General features: G+C 40.9%; 1 protein-coding gene across 1 annotated transcript in view; it reads right to left on the bottom strand.

Moving 5' to 3' along the window:
* Nucleotides 1–24,023, bottom strand: part of fgd (faciogenital dysplasia) — an 81,917-nt gene that overhangs the window by 29,099 nt on the left and 28,795 nt on the right. Inside the window, exon 2 of the mRNA XM_036139224.1 lies at nt 2,815–2,985. Coding sequence (XP_035995117.1) covers nt 2,815–2,985 — 171 coding nt within the window. The remainder of the gene's footprint in view (nt 1–2,814; nt 2,986–24,023) is intronic.

The following is a 24,023-nucleotide window of genomic DNA, read 5'->3' on the forward strand; positions in this document are numbered from 1 at the left end:
GCTGGTCAGCTGGCAGAAAGAAAGCTGATACACTTCTCACTTAGTTGGGAAAAAAATAGACACGTTTTTGTTTTTTTTGGAAAATTTTGTAGTTACAAAAAACAGGGAAAGTCATGGTGGGGAAAGTAAAGGACAACCCACCCCTATTATAGCAAGGCACAACCAGCAGTTGACCGAAGACTCGCTAATTAAGCAGTCAGCCAACACTGTATAACATTTTTCACAATATGTTAAAAACTGCTGAATTTATCAGATGTATTTTGTTTCTATTCAATCTGTGCATTAAAATTAAAATACCTAAAACATTACTTTAACATGACTATAACCTTTCTATACTCAATACGTAATAATAATCATTTTAGCAGCCGTAGGAATTATTACTTTCCTGGTTAAAACAAAAACTATTTGATCAAGTTATACATTTTTATTCATACTTTAGTCTTAGTGCAGCGAAACTGTGTCATTTTCTCACAAGGCTGTCATACCCAGAGAATCTTATGTCAACCTGCACCAAATCACTGTTGACAAAACAAGACAAGTTTCCTCCTGATCCGTGCAGAGTATAGTGCCAGCATGAATGTCCACACACAGTGATAGCAGAACTTTTTTTAATGTGCCGTGGTGACAACTTTAGTTGCAAGACAGCAAAAAAGATTCACCATATTTCCAAATCCTTATTGCACCCTGTTTTAGAAAAAAAGATCCTCTTTACAGACCCTTGATGCTTAAATCAAAACTGACATCCACTTTCTTTAAGACAGCAAATCTATTCACGGTCCCCTGTTTTAATCACTTTTTAGGTGTCTGTCTTTTCATACCAGAGCAGATTTTTGTATTTTACTGTGCTCTTATTTGTGAAATCACCAGATCTTTAAACAACAGTCTCTGTCTTCTCAGAGTCCTCTCAGAGAGCTCCGGTCTTAGCCTAAAATAATCTAGGGGTCTTAGTTTAAGAGCAATTCAGATAGTTACTGAGAGCGACTCTGACTAAGGAAATTATTATCTTAGTGAGGAGGTGTGGTTGACCCTGTTGCTAGGTGTGTCGCTGTCTTTTAGGAGCTGTGATTGGTTGATAGTACAGGAAAAAACAAAAACAAATGCGCTCCTAGTAATGAAAGGACAGAAATTAACCAATTAGACCGGATTATGAAATGTGTGTCATGATGAGAAAATCTGCCAGCCACTTTACGACATTATCTATTTGATAGTAATGCGTAGTCCCCTATATGAATTTTACTGGGATTGCCTGCTTGAGTAAACCCAAACGACATAAAATGGAGATAAAAAGGTGTGGGGGGGGGGGGGGGAAACGAACTGGACATCAGCGCATCTGTCCGCACAGCTCTGGGAGAGGACTAGAGGAGTGCTGAAAGGTAAATTGGTCCCTGAATCCCTGAATATGTTGCCGCATATCATTGCATTTTCTTTCCTCTGCTCATCTTGTCTGGACAGCGAGAAGCGCTGCAGCAATCATAAGCAAGGAGATGGCATCACACAAGCACACTTCTAGATGACTGTTTAGGCTACTCATGTTGTCATTAAATACAGAAAATACTTTCTTATTTCTTCTGTATATATTCTTTTTAAATTCCTTCATCTATTTATTCATGATTATTCAATATTTTTTCCTTATTATTTATTTAACCTCAATAACATTACGTTTCCCGAGCCGCACCTTTAACCCTGTGGTGATGATAAAGTTTATCTTATCTACATATTAATTATTGTCTGATTTCTACAGAAGTCTATGAGCTCATTTCCTCCAGTCTACTTTAGGTGGTGGATCAGCCAATCAGCTCTCTCTGTTTCTGCCGTCTTTCCTGCTTCAGACACTCTTAGGCTCGTTAAAAGTCCTCCTCACTACTCCTACATTTTTTTCCACTTTAGGAGCTCTCTTAAGGCCTAAGATACTTTGTGAATAACTTTTATCTCACCCAAGTAAAAGTCTAAGACAAATCTTAGAATTCGGGCAACCTTGCCTTAAAATGTCGTCACTGAGAGTTACTTTTAGTGAATACAGACACAGGTCTCTTGGCAGTCACTTTGCATTTAGTGATCATCCAGAATAATGATATGACATCTGGGGCTGAGAATATTAATGAATCTTATATAGAATATTATCATAATATTTGCATAAAAAATATGGGAATAAAATATCAACTGAAAACATTTTGATATCTGTTCCAGAAAATACTAGATGAGTGTTAGGGTACTCTACAATTTAGGTATTCTAAATAAGTTATATTGGGCTGCTAGAAGAAGAAAGGTTAAATTTTTATTTCAAATCAACATGATCTACACAGAGATCGGAGACTCGGAGTCTAGATAAATAAATTTTACCCATGAACACACATGAATGCATTGTCATTACTTATTAATGTTCCCGTGGGGCTTTTTCTGCTTCAGACATTTCCAAACACGCATTTTGCTTTAAAGTTGTCGCCATTTTTGATAACTGGAAACCTACGCTTAGCAGGGATTTATCCCAGGTCGTCCCTCGGCATAAGAAGCCCTTTGAAAGCCGGGGACAAGTCTGCGGTGCGGTGTCCCAGAATTGCTCCTCAGAAACGCTCTAAACATAGCGCGTGTTGTTCATATCTTTCATTCTTCAAATGCAGCCAAAACAAAAAAACACTTGGGAACCGCTGGCCTCCTTTTCCACCAGCTGCTTCTGCAGCAATGACCCAGTAAAGAGTGTGAGTGGCAGAGTGAGGCCACACAGAGAAGAGAGGCGTAACAGAGCAGAAGCAATGACGGGTTAATGGCAGAGGTCTGATCCTGCAGGCACCCTTCAATTACAATAACAGATTTTACCTTGAGGTTTCTGAGCAGTCGGCGGTCTGGGTAAGGTGGAGGTCTGGGGCCGCGGCTTGACGGCAGGCTTGTCGTGACATGGTCTAGTGGTCGGGCCTTTCTTCGCCAGCCGTGGAGAACACAAGTAGTCCACCGACCCGCACGAGTACTGCAGGGAGGAGGCCGGCAGGTCTGCGGAGAGGAGACAATTAAACCCCGATATTAGATATCGATCCCTCCTAACAAGGTTCCACTGAAAGACAACGTCTACATCCCACCGTAATCCCGTCACAGAAATGCAGCCGGGTGCAGAGACGGCGGTGTCAGTGAGCGACCTTCATGGTAGAGCGCTTCAGGAGGTCGCCCTCTGATCACAAACCGAGGAGAGGAGCCTGAGAGCATCAGTCCTTCAGAGAAGGGCTCTGGGCTTCTTGCCTCTCTTTGTGGCCCGAGTCTAAGTCGTGACATCTGATCTGCTCTCAACATTTTCTGGAAATAGATTGTGTGTGTTCTCGTTTTTCTAGCCATAGCAGGGACCTTCATCATTTTAGAGGACCACGGCGATGCAAAAAACAAGGCTTCTCACCAACCACATTACACGGTAAAGAAAATAATATCAAATTTTTGCTGTGATTTTACAATATTGTAGTTTCTCATTTTTCAGCAACCTTAATGTGATCTTAGCCAACCTTATTGATCTATTTTCTGTGTCTCTAACATGTCTGGAAAGGGTGTCCCTAATATGTGTGAGTTACAGAAAACATACATATTCCCGTTTTCCATGTTTTTTCCAACATGTAAAATTAAAGATGAAAGATGTTCAGTTCAACTTACCTCCACTCTGGGGAAAAGGTAAAATGCATTTATTTTATCACATGATTTGCATATAATATCAGTTTTTGTGAACCACAATATAGACAACGCTGCCTTCAAATGATCACTGCATCCCTGTCTGCACCAATTTTAAAAATGCCAACTCTGTCCATTAAACCATAGAGACTAATGAGAGAGAATATATATGCTAGACAAGAGGACATGCAATTCCTGTAAGGCAAATGTGTCTTGATCTTTACATGTCAGAAAGTGGCTTAAACCTGCCTAAATCTAGAGACAGAGCAATAAATAAAACACTTAAAACAAACGCAATGAAAAACAAGGCTGGCACATATTTATACCGCCACCATGCAGACTGAGGAGGACGGAGGAGAGGGTAAAAAAAGAATATCTCCAAAATTCACTGTTGAAAGAATCGCAGCAAAACATGTTCTCTCCACGATAACCTGAGGTTTTTCTCTTCGACCGTCACAAAAATAGACCAAGTTAGTTACTTTTAAACTGAACCAGGAGTTTCCGTCAGATGAGGCAAAGATTGAGGGGTTTTTTGGGCAACAAACACTCCAAGCGTGTATGGATAGAGAATCTCTGCTGCTGTTGACCTGTTTTTCCTCTTATGTTCTGGGATAGAGGGCATGGTGACATGAACCTTTTTTTTTTTTAGACATAAGGAGATTTTAAATAAATATCTGGTGGACTTTTTCATCGTGTCTCTTAGTGGGATCATGAGCCAAAGGATACGGCCGGTAGTTCACAAGACCTAAAATCCACCTTATTCTATAGCTGTTGCCAGAATCTAAATCCTACAGAGAAGCTGTGGTGTAAGGAACTAAGCGAGGACTCAGATCCCTTTCTCTGTACACACCAACCCTTAGAAAATGTAAAATGTACAATATTGACAAGCCCCCAGTAGGACATGGCAGATGGTGGTACACACTGAGCCTGGTTCTGGTTCTGCTGGAGTTTTTTTTTTCTTTCTTCCTGTTAAAGGGGAGTTTTCCTCTCCACTGTCGCTACATGCATGCTCTGTATGCAAAGTCAACGACACAATGCAAGCGATTGTCCAAATGCCTGCTCATCCACGAGGAAAGGAAATAAAGGTAATTCGGCAGCATTTTCTTTTAAGTTATCTCAAAAAATATTGTGTGAAACATAAAAGGATTTCCACAAAACCAGGGAACCTTTAAGTTACTGCCTTTAAAAGCAGAAAGACAGGAGACTTTGTGTTTCATCTCATTTCTGGGGGGGTTGGTGTTTTTTTTTTCCCCAGTAAATTACAATTTACCCCCTTGAGACGTTGTCACGGGGGTTCTTTCTCAAATGAATTTTAACCCAAAATTACCCCAAGCACCTTACAAGAGTCCTGGCACATCTAATTCGGTGTTTTTTGAAGCATTGCTCTAGGCAGTGGAAGCAGAGAAAACGCAGTCGGTAATGAGTCCTGTTACGCTTCCTGCCCCGTGTGGCACACCGCTGGCTTTCCCTCTACCTTTACAGCGCGGTGGAATAAAAGCAGCTCTCCAGGCGCTGTGTTATATCCAAGCATGAGGGGTGTGCGTAAAAAGAAAAAAAATAATAATTTTCCACAGAGAGGATCACCAAAATCGGCACGGTAATCAGAGATGACTCGAGAGGCGAGGCGCAGAAAATACTCGACCTGAGATGAAAAGGACAAAAAAAATGTCCGACAGCTAAACGAGTGGCTGGTGAAGAACTCCCTGACCCCTGGACCGGTTGAGGTCTCTCCTGGGAAAAACAAACAGCCTGGAAGACGGAGGCATAAGAGCTGTAACCTATGGAAACACAGTGCAGCCATGGTTACCTGGGAGCTCACCCTGCCCCTCTAGTCGAGCAGCAACTTGATGACACAGCAGAGAGAAAGAAGCTGATTCCCGTGCTTTTTAAAAAGGAAAGAAAAACTAACAAGGCAAAAAAAAACAAGGCAGCACACAGCTCAACTCAACCTGCAGTACGACATCTGAACAAATCATTGCCAAAACAAAACAAAAAGAAGACGGCAGGTTCAACACCATTACCTTGTCTCAAGTCTGTGTCTGATACCCAAGGTCCAAAGAGCAAGTGTACGTAAAGCTCTGCCCAGCCAGTATCACGACCAATCCTGCTCTCCCAGTTTTGTCTAACGCGCGAGGGCACAACCGAGACCAGTTCTTGTCACGCACACGCCCTGTGGAGTCCTTCAAAGCTCAGCTCTGCATTACGCCCGAGCACACACATTCACCTGCCCGTTCCCAGCAGTGTTCCTGAAGCGGCACCTTTTCTGGCTCACCTGTTAAAACCCGATCCGGGTTCCTCCTACTCCCAGGGCCCCGGGTGACAAGACTGCGTGTCACAGAGGAGCCCCATAATCCCCGGACTTTGTCCGCGACACGCAACAGCTCATACGACACTTAGAGAAGAAAGCAGGCTTTACGAGCCAGACACACGAGAGATCCTAAGATGATTACGCAGGAAAAAAAAAAAACGGGGAAGTTGTACGAGAATTTAGGTTGTTTTTTCTTTAAAAGCATCAGACAGATCTAATCACAGCCTATTTTTCTGTTCACGGTGACAGATGAACTAACAATCTCCCGTTTTACCAGTCTCTTTACACCCGGTGTGACTCAGCAGACGGAGAGCCGTCAGTGGGAACATTTTTAAGCTGTAACCTGAAACTTTGCATAAAGGTTTTTTTTTTTTTTCTAACCGTGCACAAAGTGTCTGCAACTCACCTGAGTGGCAAAAACATTCAAACACTATCAGGTATTTCAGTCAGACGCACTATAAAAGGACATATAATGTCATCCTCTGCCTGAAAACTGGCGGCATTATGTCGCGAGTAAAGGTAAAACTAAAGGAATGTGGATCTTATGCTCTTGCAAACAACACACGCGTCTTTGTTTTTATCTTTCAATCATTTGTTCTTAATAGAGAGCTATTTATAAACGATAAGGAACACAAAAGGCTTGATAGAGCACTTAGTGGCAGGTTTCGCCTCTAGGTCTTACGGGCAGTTTCCCAGGGCAACATTAAAACGGGGTGGCACAAGCACCACATAAAAAATATACAATTTAAATATCAGTTGCGTCTTGAACAAGTTTTCTATTGCTTGCAATCACGTGTGGTTATTAGGCAGCGGGCGCCCACTGCTTGCTGTTGAGGAAAGGGAGACTATTTTGTTTTACAAACAAGGATTTAAGTAATTTCCTGCATTTTGATTGGTTGGCGAGCAGCAGAAGGAGGGGCTTGCACAGGGCGGCATTCCTGCACGAATCACCACTGATTACTACTAACCAGCTTATTCCTGACTATTTAAAGATATTTGAACAACAATAAAATGTCTCTTGGTTTCTTTCTTTTTAGTTTTAGTATTTAGACTTAAAAATATTATTAGTATATCACATTGAAATATTGTATCCCCCCCAAATACTGGATCAAAGTGGCCCCTTGAGATAGCAACACATTGATATTGCTGCAATGACTGCAACTCAACATATTGTGCAGCTCCATTTAAAATAAACATAAATCCAAACTTAAGGTGCAATAAAAGAATGGTTTAACTCAACTTCTTCATGTTGGTAGAAATAAAGAGTCAGAACAGATAATGCAAAATGATCTACATCCATAAAATGAAAACGCTATGCCTACTTTGCAGATGTTGATATAAAGGGAAATATTCACTTCTGAGTAACACGCCCTCCTTCTTATCAGCCTTCAAACGTTGTACAAACGCGCAAAATCCACAAATGCAGCTGCCTGTCAGTCACTGTCAGCCCTGAGGCAACCCACCCCCCCTGTCCTCTCACAATCATTTATCACCCATCATCCCCTGAGTACAGTCCTCTCGTCCCAGTGATGTCTGGGAGACAGATTACTTCGCGTCAGCAGAGTCTCCCTGCTCAGACAGCCAGTCAATCGGGTCTCCGAGCCCCGGTGAGGACGAGCTGACAGCGGTGCTCTGATAACAGACCCCCATGTCTGTGATGGGGACCCTAGAAGCGGCACACTCAGAAATGCTTGGATTTCCCAGTTTCTCTACCTTGATAGCACCCACTCCACTATTTGAATTCTCTAATATGTTAACAATAACAAAACATGGCACATTTGACCCATACACACTTGATCAGTGTCACTTTTCCTCAACAAATTTAGGAAAACAAAGCAGTAGCAGAATTAGAGAGAGAGAGAGAGAGAGAGAGAGAGAGAGAGAGAGAGAGAGAGAGAGAGGAGAGACGAGACGAGGGAGAGATAGAGGCGAGGATGAGGAGGAGAGAGAGAGAGAGAGAGAGAGAGAGAGAGAGAGAGAGAGAGAGAGAGATTACCCAACAATGATGTCCTGACCCCATTTTCATCCACTACTACATATTTTTTTCCAATCTCACTCCTGTTCGTCTTGCCTCTCCATCGTCTCGTTTGTCCCCATGCAGCAGGAGGCAATAATGAGCGTTCTGACCTCGATCTACTTTCACCCCACGGTTAAAACAGCAGCAACACAGCAATCCACAGACAATCCCAAATACAAAAGCATATTCTGTTTACGTCAAACCGCAGAGACAATAAAAAAGCAACACATGGATTAACATAGAAAAACACACAGCTGGCAGATTTCAGAATAGAAATAGATTTAATCTTTCGAGGACTCATTCATATGGGTCCAAACCAGAAATTATCCAATATATTTATATATATTTTGGTTACTGATTTCCGATCCCTAGTTTTTGTGAAGCTTTGACCTGCAAATTTCCCTTTAAGAGGTATAACATAACAAACAGGGTTTGTTCCTCCAGCTGTGGGCGGTCATTCAATGCTTATATTAGGGGCAGAGGCAACATCAAGCATCGAGTGTGAGACAGGAGCAGGACAGTTTTAGTATTATTTCAAAACCAAAATTAGCTGATATTTTTAACTGTCTTTAGCTTATTATATTAGAGATTAACATAGCTCCTCTGGCTAAAAACCACAGTTACAGAATTTCTTTCCTTAGAAAATGCAAATCTTTGCATAACTGAAACATCTTTAAAAGCCTGCCAACATATTCAAACCCAACATGTCGCATGACTGACAAAGGATAAAAGCTTCAAAAAGAACATTAAAAAACATAATCCGGCCTTCCTGTTATTTGTTGAAAGTCTTGCTCTCTCTTGCTATCTCACAGCCTGAACAAACTTCAGACATTTCTTCTTACGCTGTATAAAACTGTTTCCTTTCAAAACGCCTTGCACACCCTCAGTGCTTTCTCTGGCTTCATCTATATAAAAAAAACAAAACATTTATACAAAAGGTTGAATCTTCTTCACTCAGTAACAACTTCTCCTCTAAAGAGTTGTTAGTCCCACTGCGATCTGGTCGCGTCTACGTTTGGTGCATGCACCAAACAGAAAAGGCAGATCAATAGCCAATTAAGCTGAAAATCACCTGCTTTCAGTCAAAGACCAACCTCTCGGTGCGCTTCTGTTCCAAACGACATTGTTGGATATTCCTCAAGCGAACTTGGAAAAGATTTTCTCAATCAAGACACTGAACATGTTTTACCCTGGACGTATCGACTGTAGGAGAGTCAATATTTACATATGTGCTTAAAATACACAAGAGACAAAGTAGATTGCAGCATAAGGATTTTTAAATTTCCTTTAAGAATAAATCCACAATTATTGGCACCCGAAATAAATTTGTATAAGATAAAAACAAGATAATAGCTACTGACTTAATTTAGCCATATCTACATTTAGAATAATACTTAAAAGGTTTATAACATGTGTTTTTATCTTGGCACAGTGAAAAGTGGTGGTGAGGGTAAAAATAAACCCAACCTTTTCGAATCTCGCTTTCAGAGAACTGCAGCCGAGTGGCAAAAACCTCCATAATGAAAATGTACTTTAGGGCATTTGCAGACACCTTTACCAGCAGTACCAACAATTATGGGGGGGTTACTGTAAATCCAGGTCAAATTCTACACCAACTACTGAAAACATAAAAATGTATGAACATCTCCCACAGTGTGTGGAGCATCACTTTAAGAGGGAAATGACAAAAAAAAAACGTCAGTAAAAACATTGGTGTCAACAACCGGGATTGTTGCAGGATTAAAGTCAGTCTCTACAAAGAGGCTTATTTCCTTCATAAGTTATCAAAGCTGCAACCGTCAGCCCACCACAGGGTTTCTGAACACATACACACATATACGGAGGGATCAACAGCTTTCCAATTATCCACTGTGTGGCAGCAGATTAGAAATTTATATTCACTTATTGCTTCTCTGCTCTGTTCCTTTTTGCCGATCCATTTCAGATCCATTTTGATTGTGCTGTTTAAAGAGCTCAGTGGCGCCAGAAGTTTCTCCCGTATCACTGCTTCCTGGGAGCCAGCAACGGGTTGGTGGGATACCTTGTTAGGTCTGTCCTTCTCTCTGCTCCAATTCAGGTCAGTAGGCAGTAGGTACAGTGGGCACAGTGACATGTCTCCTCTAGTGCGTGGGCAGATTTCAGAAGGTCTTACAGATAAGCACTATGTGATATTCTAGGAAGATAAGAGAGGAAGAAGCTGAGAGCTTAGAAAGAGGATGAGGGTGTAGCAGATGGCTGGAAAGTGTTAAGGACCTCATGCAGAATCTAGAAAATGTGAGAAATTGGAAAAATAATGGATAAAATGTGAGAGAAATCAAAGGAAACTTGCATCAAAAACAGGTTTAAGAGGAAAGCTTCATGATGGCAATCTGCTATAACTTACTGGTATCAAACTATCAGAATCACCGACCAATCAAAGGACTTTATGCCTGACCAACCCTGATCAGTTATTGGCCAGTCGAAAACAAGATAATCCAACGTTATTTCCAATCAATATAAGCAGCAACATAGCTGCTACTTGGTCACAGTTACAGCAACACTCTTCGGTGGACAAGTTGTTACTGAGTGAAGAGGACTGGGCTATTTCCAGAAGAAGTGAGAAGTTTACAAATGAAATCAGAGTAAACACAAAAAGGGTGAGGACCTCGTGGGAAGGGAACTGCTGTATTTATTCAAGTTGTCACGACATGGATAGGAGAGCAGGAAGCTGGACACATATTGGTTCTAACGTTAAGGGTCCAGTTGTATCTGCTATTGGTTGCGTTGAAACTGGAAACGTTGACAGTCTTAGAAAGGAACAGCTAAGGTAAGGGTCTGCTTATTCCCTCCAGGAAATCCACACAGACTGATGTTTATTTTTAGAAATGCTAACCGCACTAATTATGCTAATCATGCTAAATACTAATATAAGATGCTAAAGTCGGTTAAAGATGCCACTTTTATAACCATGTTGCCTTTGCTTTGAATTATTAAGGAAATCCAGTTTAGCTGCAGAGCTGTGTGACTCAGACTGCTCTGTCACTCAGTGTCATCTCATCTTTGCTATAATAAAAATATAAGTAAATGATAATAGATCACAACGCAAAAGCTTGTTAGGTCTTCCCTCAAACATCAGGTGTGTAAAAAAGAAAGTTTGTGACTGGTAACATTTTTTGTTAAGGAGTAAACAGATTTTTACTGTCAGTATATTTAGCGACACAAAGAAAGATAGCTAAATAACTATAGGCCATTTTTAAGAAACCATTGTTTAATTTAAACAAAAACAGTTTATTCTCAGGACCTATCTATTTTTCAGTTTCTCCAAAAAGGAGAAAACTATATTCATATTGTTATTCATAGTTTTTAAATAGAAACTGGAGTCTAGATTTGGTATTGGCCAGAGCTTTACAAAATCAATGACATCTATTTAAGGTAAGGTGCCAATGGAATGAGTATTTTTACTCCTAAAATAAGATAATTATAAATCCTGCACTTCAAATAAGATGATGGAGATGGGTTGTTCCTATTTTAAGTGCAGAAATCTTATTCCACTGGCAAATCATCTTATTTACTTGCTCAAATCAAGGATAAATGCACTCATTTCAAGGAAATTTTAATTATTTTTTGTTCTGTTTTGCAGTGCAGAAAACAGTACTGGCAAGCTAATATCAGACAGGTAACTCTTCTACAATCTCCAATTAAAGGAGCTTACCCCTAAACGTTGTTCAGTGTTCCATAAGAAAGCAAGGGAGAGGTCATTGCTGTGGCAACAGAGCTGATTTATACTGCTAATATCGGAGCTAGGTCAGGGTATGCTCTAAAAAGTAAACTCCCTCGAGCTGAAGGAGAAATCTGATAAAAGTGTGCTTGTTTAGTAAACGAATAAGCCAGAAATCTCCCTGAAAAGCACAGCACACAGCAAAGATGTGCGTCCTTTATTCCCCAGACACTCCAGTGTCCTTGGCGACCGGTCATAGGAAAAGCTGAGGGTGAGATATGACACATTCACTGACCTTTTCCCTACAACATGACTCAAGGCTTCACAATCAGCAGCCAGGAACACATCAAGTAAAAGTCACAGCAGGACATTCAGAGTCTACAGTAAATGCACAATGTCATCACATGATGATTTTTAAAAATATGAATACAGTCCTGTGGTCCCCTCCTCATCATCACAGCTAATGTAAGCGGATGTTTTAGAGGCACGGTGCAGAAAATCGAGTCCCTGTTTGACTGCAGTCAGCTCTGTAACCCTAAACATCCTTGTAAACAACTACAGATTGGCAATTAGGACAGCGCACAGAGATACACACATGCACCGATGAAAACAAGGGGGTTTACAAACCTGCCGTTGCAGATGAGTGCCCAACTGTCCCAGAAACTACTGAAGCCTTACTGAAAGCTACTGTGGCAGCTCTCAATGGTGGCTTTTCACTGTGTAACAGGAAAAAAAAACCCAACTGGACCCTGAACAACAATCAAGGCTGGTGCTTTTTCCATTCCCAAAGGGGGTGGGGGGAGGTCTTAACAAACACAGTCCTGCTCCATGACTCACCAGCACCTCAAGCCCAAAAAAAAGCATTTTCAAAACAAATTTCAATCATGTTCCATCCTAAGGGACCAGACTGTAATGGGAATTATCCTCTGTGGTCAAAGCACGATCAATGTTTGTACCGACTAAGGCTCTCTGAAGTGCAAATGTATTGATTATCTCATAACATACTGACAGGTGGAATTTACCAATCGTTAACATAGACAACACTAGTCAAAAACTTCCTCAATGGTTTAATTCACGATTGATTGACCAAATCCATGCATGCTAAGTCTCAGAGCGCAATAACATGCACACATTGCATTAAAGCTTCGCCTCTTCACTTTATAGAAACCCATCTGCAGCACGCACCACAATATAACACTTAACTCAAGCCAACATAGTAGCTATGACACAACGATCTGCTAACGTTTTACAGCAGGCTGTATAGGGCTACTGAAGCAATAAGCTACCGAAAAACACAGCCGTCCAAACAATTGCCTCCTAAATAAGATGCAACCCACAGTGAGAGAACATTTCACAAGCAAATGAAATACTAAAGAAGGGCCACAATATTAAACCTCTGCAAAAGACTGAGAGGGAATCTCTGTTTGTTGAGCTTTTCTTCTTTCTGAACATAAGAAATTAGAGTAAACTAAATATTTAAACAGGGCCGTCGGCTGAATGACAAAACAAGTCATGAACAGCTCCGCTGATGTTTCATGTGTCATTATTCAACTAATACCTCATTGATTTTCACTTAAATAGAATATTTATGGAGGTATTTTGACCAAAAACACTGTTAATAAAAAAAAATCGTATGTAATTATAACAGCTGCGATTAGCGAAGTATGGGAGAATAAATAATGTTTGTATTTAAACAGCTCAGTGTCAGCGCAAGACACTAATGATTTTAACTGTAAGAGCTTGAACACTGACTGGTTCTATACTCTTTTGCTACAAATATTGTGCTATGTAACTGTATCATCAGGCAACACACTACTGTACAGCTCATACTTTACAAGATATAACTACAAAAAGGTACAATATGCTCCAAAAAAGGACACTATAAGAAAAAAACTACTGCATAGCACTTTTATCAATCTCCTGGTCAATACAAATCTGCCTTAGGACAGATCATTGGTTTTAATTGAAGATGAATATATGCATTTTCCTGACCTGCTTAATCCCTGCAGGGTCACGGGCAGCTGGGTCTATCTCCAGCACTCAATGGCTAAGAGCCAGGGAGCACGCAGCGTGACCCATAGTTATGACTTGCATTGTCTTGTTGTAATCTTATTTTTATGATTTAGTGGGAATGGAACCGGTTTTAAATGTCACATCTGTTCAACCAACCAACGAAAGCTCAGCTTTTTTTCCTGCTAAGGTGGTGTCGGGTGAAATTGTCCCTTCAAAATGCCATACCTACGCTTAAGCATTCCCTCTCTTTCATATATGAAATGCGTTCTGAGGATAACGGGATGGATTGTTTAAAGTTGCAAACAGTGTCACCAATTTAAATCGGTAACCGATTTAATGGTATAAATCGGTATTTCTAAGCTAAAAGCATTGACAGGTAATGCTGGGTCCATTTGGACAAATCTCTCCTACTTTCTCTTTCAGAAACAACAATACACTCATGCAATTCTTCTGCATGAGTGTATTCTGTAGTCAACATATTTCTTGGAAAGCAATGCACGATAAAAAAAACAAGAAAACAAGCGAGCAAACCTTGTACTAGCAACGAATGTTCGGCTTGTAACGCCAGTGATGATATGAGATGAGAGCGTGTGGTAAAAAAGTATATATTTAATATGCCGCAACCATGTTTTATTTAGTCCATTAGAAGGAGCCAGCATCAAATCTTGCCGTAAGTCTTAACTCTTTAAATTCCCTACCAAGTGCACAGCTAACACATTTTAAAGGTGTTTATGGCTTTAGACAGGCTCCTCTCACACCACCCTGCATCTGTTCCAGGCAGGATGGATGTCAGCATGTAAAAAAGGAGTGTCTGCAAAGGTGCTGACAGTCAAACAGTCCCAGAGTGACCCGGCCCGGCCCTGTACCGGTCAATGTGTTGCCCATTCCTGTCTGGACCAGCCCGGTCTGGTTGGTCCAATCCGGAGGAGTGTGCGTGCGTGTGTATGCAGGTGTGAAGGATTGGGCTGATGAAATCGAAAGGTCGGGGGGGGAGAGGAAGCGGGTTTCTGCTCCTCTCTGCTGATGCATCTTGGATCCATACCAACGTACACAGAATAGGAGAAAGGTCACTCGCACTGAACAACCAAAAGTCTTTTTCTTTTTTGACGTCAGAATCCTTTTAAAAATGTCACTTGGCTCCTTAGAGGCACAGACCGGGCTTGTCTAACACCGACTCAGTGCAGTTTTCGAGATGAGGCTCTCCGACTTCGAGAAGGCGCGAATGAGGGATATGCTGAAATAAATGTTTGTGGAGAAAGCCTTGAACTGAAACAAACAGAACTACTGAAACAGTTTTGAGCTGAATATCTGTGGAGGGCAGAACATTACAAAACAAAATGCCAAGACATACCGACGGCCATGAGGAAACACTCACACACCACCCACTGCTGAAGGAAAGGCTTCTTATAGAAGCCAGGTGTACAGTAGACAGACTAATAACGGCTCCTGTTTCCTCTTTAATGGCTCCTGCGAGCTCAGCAGGACTCAGCTAGGAGGCTCATTCGCGTTCTCACAGTACAGAAAGAACAGGGGAACCAGCGACGGCCTCATAAAGACAAACACTGAGGAAGATTGAAGGTCTCCATATTTTACCCTGATAAATATGTGCTGACCTACATGCAAACTAGCATTAGACAACACTTCAAAATGAATACATTAGTCCTTGCGGTCCTTTGGGAATAAAGCACGCAATTATTATAATCTCTTATGTAATTAACATGCAAGCCACACACGAGCATGACATTAAGGGATTATTTTAAAGACCTCTATGTGTATAAACTTTTGATTCAATTATATTTTGGCAGGGGATTTAATTAAGACAGATCTACTGCCATTTTTTCTAGACAACACACTGATCTTTAGCAGTGAAAAGTAAAAAAAAGCTAATAAAATAATGAAAATAAAACCTTACCATTAAGGCCAGAGGCAAAGTTAACATTTTAAGAGATGCAAGATGCTATTTAAAAGGAAAGTAAGTTGAGATAGGTTCTGATTCTCTTTAGGAAAGGCGTGCGTAAATCACTGTAGATCCAAAGCTAAAAACAGGTTTTGCTCATTTGCGTTATTAAAAGATGGTCACCTAGTTTTGCAAATGATTTAGGCTCGGTTGAAAAAAAAAACTGGATTCTTTTTGGTCTCACAATCAAAGAACAGGTTTTGGGTCAGTATTTCTTTTGAAAACACTTGCTGTATTCAGGTAATTTAAATAAATTAATTCAAAACAGATTTTAATGCACAGAAGTCTGCATTTGCGTCAAAGTCCTCGGAGACATGCTCTTATTTATTATGAAATTAAAGAAAAAGTGTGGTTACTAAAAGATGGATACTTTGTGTTGTACCTCACATTTCCAATTGTAAGACCTGTAAATAATTTCGTCCTAATAAAAAAATAAAAGGTTTCCATCTGCATCACCCATCTGTGCTGGTGAATCAAGTATTTCTTGAAATCCAGTTAGGGGGGCCCACAAAATCAGACCAGGGGTCACAAATGGCCCCAGGGCCGCACTTTGGACATGCCTGCTCTAGGGCCAAACAGTGACAAATACGTTTTGCTTATTATGAGATGGTAATTCAGTTTGAAAATTATTTTTAATAAATTATTTAAATTTTTAATAATAATAATAAACTGACCTCTTTTTGGTCTAGCAATATGAGAACAGGATTTTGGTCAGTTCTTTGAAAACACTTGCTATATTTTAATAAATGAAGTCAAAGTACATTTTAATGTACCAAAGTCTGCATTTGAGTAATAAAATGTCATGGGTCCTTATTTATTATGAAGTTAAAGAGAATATGAAAAGTGTGGTTATTAAAAGATGAATACTTTCTGTTGTACTTAATGTTTTCAAAGTAAGATTTAAATTTTTCTGTAATCATTTTTGCCCTATTTTTTAAAGTTTCCACCTGTATCAGCCACCTGTACTTGTAGATTTTTTTTTTTCCGTGAAATGCAGTTGGGGGGGTGGGGGGGGGGAGCCACAAAATCAGTACAGGGGCCACAAATGGCCCCCAGTCCGCACTTTGGACATGCCTGAACTAAAGCATTGTTGCTCTGTTGGATTTGTTGCGTTTTTAACTTCTGTCTGGCTGTACTGTTCATAGTGTGAACTGGTATAACTTGGCAATTCCTTTATTTTCAGTTTACATAAAAACTACTCCCTCTGTTTAAAAAAACACGGCAATACATTTCACCTTTTTCTTTTACTGGCCTTTGGAAGGAAAATAAATCACAAAGCTTTGTTTTAAACAGACAGTTGACGAACAGCCGCGCTTTTTTGTTCTGGACAGGTAAACTGCTCTCCCACGAACCGCCTTTGGGCTCACTCTGTCTGGTAGCTTAGCAGGGATTTAAGCACACGCATGCAAACAATGTCACTAAAAGCTTCACAAATCCTTTATTAAAAGGCTGAACTATCCTCTGTGTATCATTTGGTTATATTACAACTTAAATAAAATCCATATTATTAGGAAAGACAACTCAAAGACCTTTGGGCATTTTTGTGTATGTCGTTTATAGATTTTATTCAACCTTTCTAAAAGGCAACTCATTTTGTGTCTTTTACCAAACTGGTGGTTAAATCAAAGCTCTTGCAGAGATACTTTACAAAGAGCTGCAGGGAACTTAACTGCCTGCAGCTGGCAAATCTGCCCACCTGTCATCTGTCACCTCGCTCAGTCTCATTAGTTTGCCTCTCAGGGGGGTTTAATAACCCACATTTATCAAGCAGGATCTCATAGGAAGCTGACAACAATTGTTGGGAGTTTCTCAGCGACAAACAACGCTACAAAAACAAACCCAAAATATATAAACTATAAAATATATAACCTATAAAAAGTTTTTTTTTTTTTTTTCTAGACAGCCGACTTGATGTCAATGAAAAATGCTACAATTTGATCAGTTTTTTTCCTCTATGCCTCATCGGTAACTGCCCTTGCGGCTGCTGCTCACAAAAAAAAATGAGTCCGGCTGTGAGGGGAACCAAACAGAGATCACAAAGAATGGCTTACTGTCCTGAAATTTACCATTTATGGTAGCTCCCCACACAAGCAGGACCATGTGTGCACAGGTACTGACTTCACTTTACGAGGAGACGTTAAACTCCCCCCTCACACCGATGGGAATATAGCAAGAAAGGACTCACTAGAAGAAATCCCTCGGATACGAAAACAACTCATATACATGAAATATTCTCACAATTAAAAAAGACAAATAAGAATGACGCAACATTAAAAACACCTTCACACTTTGCAACGCAGCAGAAAAGCATTAAGGCTTGGCTCGGCAGCCTCTGGGAGCTACCTTCCCGCCCTCCCTGCAGCAGCAGCAGGCTCCAACTACAAAGCCACTCTCTGCATTAACGCAGAAACCCTGGGCGTTTTGAAGGAAGCGGTGATTTTACAACACGAGCCCACACTTAAAAGGCAAATGGCCTCTCCATCTGAGGGAGGTCACATTAAAAAAGGCGTCAAGTTGCTCCTGACTGAGACTTTTGCAGGATGTGAGCGGCCTTTTTTTTTTTTTTGCGAACATGTGTCGTTTTTTTGTTTTTTTTTTACTCCTGCCGTCTGATGTCAAAGTTTTGCACGAAGACGGCACACATGCTTCGGCCGAGACACGAGCGCGCCTAACAGTTTCCGACTGACTGCCGCGACTGAATGGGGAAGTAAAGGTTAGACGCACGCAAAGACGGGGGGGGGGAGACACATGATACTCGAAAGCAAAAAAATATTTGTTGCCTTGCTGCGCAGCCTGAGGCATGGAAAAGAAATTAACTCAAAGGCAAACAATTTTAGGCATTTAGAAGGCTGCAAGGCAAAATGTCTGCAACATACAAACAAAATGCCAATTGCAGCTTTGACTGTTGGAGAAAAGCAGGCTTATATGGTGTCTTGGCAGAGAGTTTTTTTTTCTTATGTTTATGTGTCCTATAGTCGGGTCACCGCATGTTCTCGATTATTTCCGATATGAAGCACTTCCTTACCCCAGATTTGACCGAGGAACCGAGAGAAAACCACAAGAATGAAGTTTGAGGAGTTCACATCCCTAAGAGGTGGTCAAAATAATAAAAAAGTCCAATTCACAAACACTTCTTTATATTAATGGGGAAGTGTTTTGAGGAAGTGCACTAAACTACAAAATGTTAAAAGAGAAAACCACATCACTTTAAATTTTTACATTGATACAAGTGTACAGAATTTGTGGCTGTACTCGATTAACTAAGATGAGGGTCAAGGAAATATTTTATCACACGCTCTAAAATTGGCCCTCATTTGCCATGTTTCCATGTAAGTTTAAAATTATGTTGTTGTTTTTTATATTGCTAAACAGAAAACGAGCCTTAGAAATGTCACTGGCTGCTGATGGAGATAAAAAAATAGCAGGAGAAGAAAGATGCAAACAACACCAGAGGTAATGAACAAAAAAGCATAAAGATGTCGTGGGGTGGTTTCTGACGTCCTTGAAAGGGAACCAGTTGCTCGACCACAGAAGCTACATTATCATCACATGAATGCCGGTTATATACATGACAAGGGGATTAACTTAAACTGTTTCTATAAAAAGTTTTTTTTACAGTTGGATTTTAGTGTAAAGCACAAACAAGTATATATGTGGACGAGTGAAAGTAACTGACAGGCATGGTGGTGGCAGCATAATGCTGTGGGGCTGGTTCCCTGCTGGTGCTATTGGTGAGATACAAAGTCTAAAGAACAATGAAGGAGGAGGACTACATCCAAATTCAACACATAGGTCCCAAATACCATGAACCTAAGCAGCCATGTGAAAACGCCAAGGCGTCGTACAGAGACGCCTCAGAAAATGATGTTTTCTAGCAAAAGGTCGAGACGCTGATCTTTTGTAGTATATATGCAGACTGAACGGCTGATTGGGCTCAATTTTCAAGTTGTTTTTTTTCAAAAGCCAGGACATTGAGACATGTTCAGCTTTAATAAAGTGCACATGCACAATCACCTCAGTGATGAGCTTTGCCTGAGCACAGCAGAGCTCCATGCCGTCTTGGTTACAGACCAAGCCCAGCATTAAATACTTGTGGACACTGTGGGCTTGCAGACATCCTTTTCCTTTGGCTTCCTCTAAAAGCAAACCTGGCCAGGCGCAGGAAAATGGGTGCAGTATGACTAACTACTTTTTCCACTGCCAACGGGGTTCTGGGTTCTTTGCTTTTCACACAAGGTTACTGTGTGAGCCCTTTTGGCCTCGAGTGCTGACAGTTTCTACATGGGAGCTCCACCATAAATCTCAGCTTATAAAGCTCCTGACTGGTCTGACATTTCCTGGTAAGCATGCTTTTGTTAAGACTGTCTAACATAGTAACCGACGCGGTTTATGTTGCATTTTGGAAAACATGGACGCTTCAGCTGTTTTTCGGAAATTATCAGCTATTTAGCTGCAAAATAAGACTCTTCTGGAAATGAATGACAATGAGGAAGCACTCAAAGTAATATGATTTAGCCTTTTTTTGGACAATTTGAAGCTTGTTCTTCAGATGTATATATGAAAATGAGAATGTATTGAGAATCAGGTTTTTCATTTTCATGCATAAGCATTACAGATAATGGAAATCACAAGAGCTCAACAGAGAAATTGATAGGTGAGCTAAATTGGACAATTTTCTGCTTTACTGGCCATGATTGTCGACTGGCCGGAACCTTAAAAAATATTTTCCTGATTAGTGAAAGCACCACAGGTAAGTGCTGACAGGTTGAGCTGACAACAGCACTTCTCAGAGTTGCAGGCAGAGTTGAAGACTTGATAAGAGTTCAGCAAAGTTGCTAACTTTAGTTGCTAAGTTGACAACACAAGACAGCTGTGAATGCTGGTCCTGAGTGAAGAAGAAGCAACGCTAGCTCATTTTAGTGTTAATAAGGAAGTGCAAACAGCGTACATAGTTATTTAATGTAAACCAAGTTGTACCTGTCAAAACAAGTCTTGGTTCAATAAGGCTGCAAGAGAAAGGGCAAGAGTAACAGCAGATAACAGGAAGGCTGAACATATCACAACAAACTTGCTCTGTTTTATCTTTTTGAGCTTTCAAACCCTTTCGGTCATGGAACATGTAGGATTTGGAAATGATGGCATCATAAACAACATAACGCATGAAGTCCATAATCATTTAGTCTTTGTTTTATAATGATGAAACCCAGTTTTCATGGTGACTGCTCTCTCATATAGCAGTTTGAATTCAGAAACACATAATATTCCCAAAAAAAAGGTAAAATACAAAGCAACTGGACTTTTTTTCCGTGGTTGAAGACGTTTTGCTTCCTTTCAGTGGTGCCAGTGGTATATACTGTAGCTTGGTACTCATCATTACTCCAGACTTTTTGAATTGAGAAAGCTTCCTGGAGAGGAAGCGAAACGTCTTCAACTACGGAAAACAAGTCCAGTTGCTTTGTTTTTTACTTTTTTTGGAATGACCATGACCTGGATGACTGAGAATCTTCACCAGCATATGAAACACATAATAATACTTAAGTTCCAGATATTTAAAGTAGTCTTGAAAAAAAAAAAAAACAGCAAAAAGGCACATTTTTGCCAATTTTACAGCGATCCATCCATCCATCCATCTTCTAACACGCTTGTCCCTTGTTGGGGTCGCGAGGGGTGCTGGTGCCCATCTCCAGCTGTCAATGGACGAGAGACCGGGTACACCCTTGACAGGTCGCCAGTCTATCATTTTACAGCCATGACAATCTCAATAAACTCAACAGGCGCTCAAATATTGCTTAGGTGTTTTCATCCATTATGGCATAGAGTCTGAAATTTGTATAGACAGGTCAAAGTTTTATAAAACCCAGAGTCTGGACATTTCCCATTAGCTTCTGATTCTACAAGCGAATTCATTATAAAAATTATAATACAATAATTAAAGACCAGTAAAGTCTAGGGAGTCCAAAGCCACTGAAAACTGAGGAATACATCATCCTCTGGCTTTACATGCTATGTATGCATGTCAGCTCAGCTCTGAGGCTGCTCGGCTCGTTTCATTGATCTGGGTCAAAAGGTTGTTGATCAGTCTTGCGGTCTCTAAGCAAGGCGAATGTCTGGCACACACTGGGCTTCAGCTCTCCACAGCTGCCGCTGGTCCTCATGGAAACACACACAGGCTCCCCTCTCTTCAGGACGACTCCCTAGTCGGTCGGCTAAATTATAGCGTGGCCTGAAACAACCTGAGGACGCCGGCTGCAAACACCAACAGAACCGCTGTAAATAACTGTCAGAGTACACAAGTGGCAGCTGCGCGATCTGCTAAGCTTTAAATCATCCGTTCCAACGATCTGCAATGACATCACTGAGCAAAGGGGTGGTCATCTGCTTTGCTTCAGCTGCCACGTCGGTGACCTTTCATTGATTATAAGTTGGAGAATTGGCGGCGAAGAAGAATCCCGAGTGCTGGTTTATTACAGAGGCATCAAAAGGGAGGATGAAATGTTTCCCCGGCTTCCTGCTAACTATATTACTCACCACATCTGACCAGTTCAAAGCCCCAGAGGAGCTCAGCGCCTGATCCAAACACGCTGGAGGAAAACATCTTAACGCTGTGATATTTCCTGAAAGAAACGCTGGAGGGAATCCAAGAATCAAGGCGGCAGAAAAATCGCCCTCGATGTTCTCAATAAAACATGCAGCCTGGCATTTATATTTCAGAAGGGCAGCGAGAAAACAGCCCGGATTCAGGAGACATCCGCAAGCCCACACACACTCGCGTGTACTCCTGGGTAGAGGTTTGCTTCGGAGGAGAACAGCAACCATGCTGTCATTCTAACGCTCTAACGCTGCATTACAGTAAAGGCGGGGAGAGAAAACGTGTTTATCTACGAGGAGATGGCGAAGAACCAGCACCAACTCACCGGCCAAACTCAGATTCCCTTCGACCTCCCTGAACCAGAAACGTGGTATTTTCCCAGTCACCTTCTTCTGCTTCAAGCAAAACACCAGCTGAAAAAAGTAGATCTAGTCCATCGTGAAGAAACAAGGCGATTTCCTGATAACTCTATATTTTTTTTCTTCACTCTCAGGCGTACAGTGTAAGTCGGCTACTGCTGCTGCTACTACTACTACTCCCTCATCGATTCTGTCTAACCCACCACGCTACTCCTCTCTCTCTCTCCTCCTACTCTTTCCTCCTGCCCTCCCTCCTGCTCCCTCTCCTCCTCCCCTCACGGTCTACAAACGCGCAGACCCTGCCCTACAAAAAAAAAAAAAAAAAAAAAAAAAAACAGAGAGGGAGAGATGCGTTCCTGCTGTCCTACGCTCTGATCCCCCACATCATTCAGGGCAACGGACTAAACAATGCCTCCGCCGCCACCGTTCTGAAAGGAGCCCAGGAGCGGTTCTCAGCCGGCGATAATGCCTCCCCAACTGTCGCTATGGAAACTAATGACGGGAGGGATGGGGGGGGGGGGGGGGGGGGGCGACATGGGGGAGATGGAGAGGGAGGGGAGAGTTAAGTGAGAGGGAGAGGAGTGGAGGAGGGAGAGAGGAGGAGAAGGGTCTGAATGAACGATGGGGGAAGTGTAACTACAAGTGGGTGTGACAGCAGTTGTTGCACCGGGAGAGAGCGTTGGGATACGAGGGAGGAAAATGGCTCTGAAAGTTGATGCTTGGCACAAGTGGGAAGGTCTCCCAGCGACAGAAATCAATCATCCAACTAATCAATTAATCAGACTATAGCAAAACTGTCGGAGAAGAAAGGGGGAAAGTTGCTTGTTTTGTCCAGAACATAGAAGAAAATGATTTATGTCACTACGAATATATACAACTAAGAAAATATAAAGCAGTGACAATTAAAACTAAACAAAAATTGTTTGAAATATCTTAATTTTTGAATAACTTGAACAAATAATCATCTTAGTATACACAAAAAAAGTCTATGACTGTTGTGATTACCTGTACATGTTGTTTCTCTATGTTTATCCTAAGCCGTGGTCAGTCCACTGCGGTAACAATAAAATGTATGTATGTATGTATATATATATATATATATATATATATATATATATATATATATATATATATATATATATATATATATATATATATATATATAAAGAATCTTTTATTTAAATTTGTATAAGACTTGGGATGGCATCAGATTCTTACAGTATGATAAACTACAGTGAATGTACTACGTTCTGTTTACAGTATCATAGGATTACCAACAAGATTACATTTACTAAAACTGCATTTATTCCTACTGCTACTAAAACAGTTTTTTTTACATTTATTATAACAGTGTTATCTAAAATATATTAGCTGTTGTTGCTTTAATTATTATACATGAGGTCTAACCAAAGATACTTTGTAAAGACCTCCATTTTATGCA

This window comes from Fundulus heteroclitus, chromosome 1 (genome assembly GCF_011125445.2).
Source record: "Fundulus heteroclitus isolate FHET01 chromosome 1, MU-UCD_Fhet_4.1, whole genome shotgun sequence".
NCBI lineage: Eukaryota > Metazoa > Chordata > Actinopteri > Cyprinodontiformes > Fundulidae > Fundulus > Fundulus heteroclitus.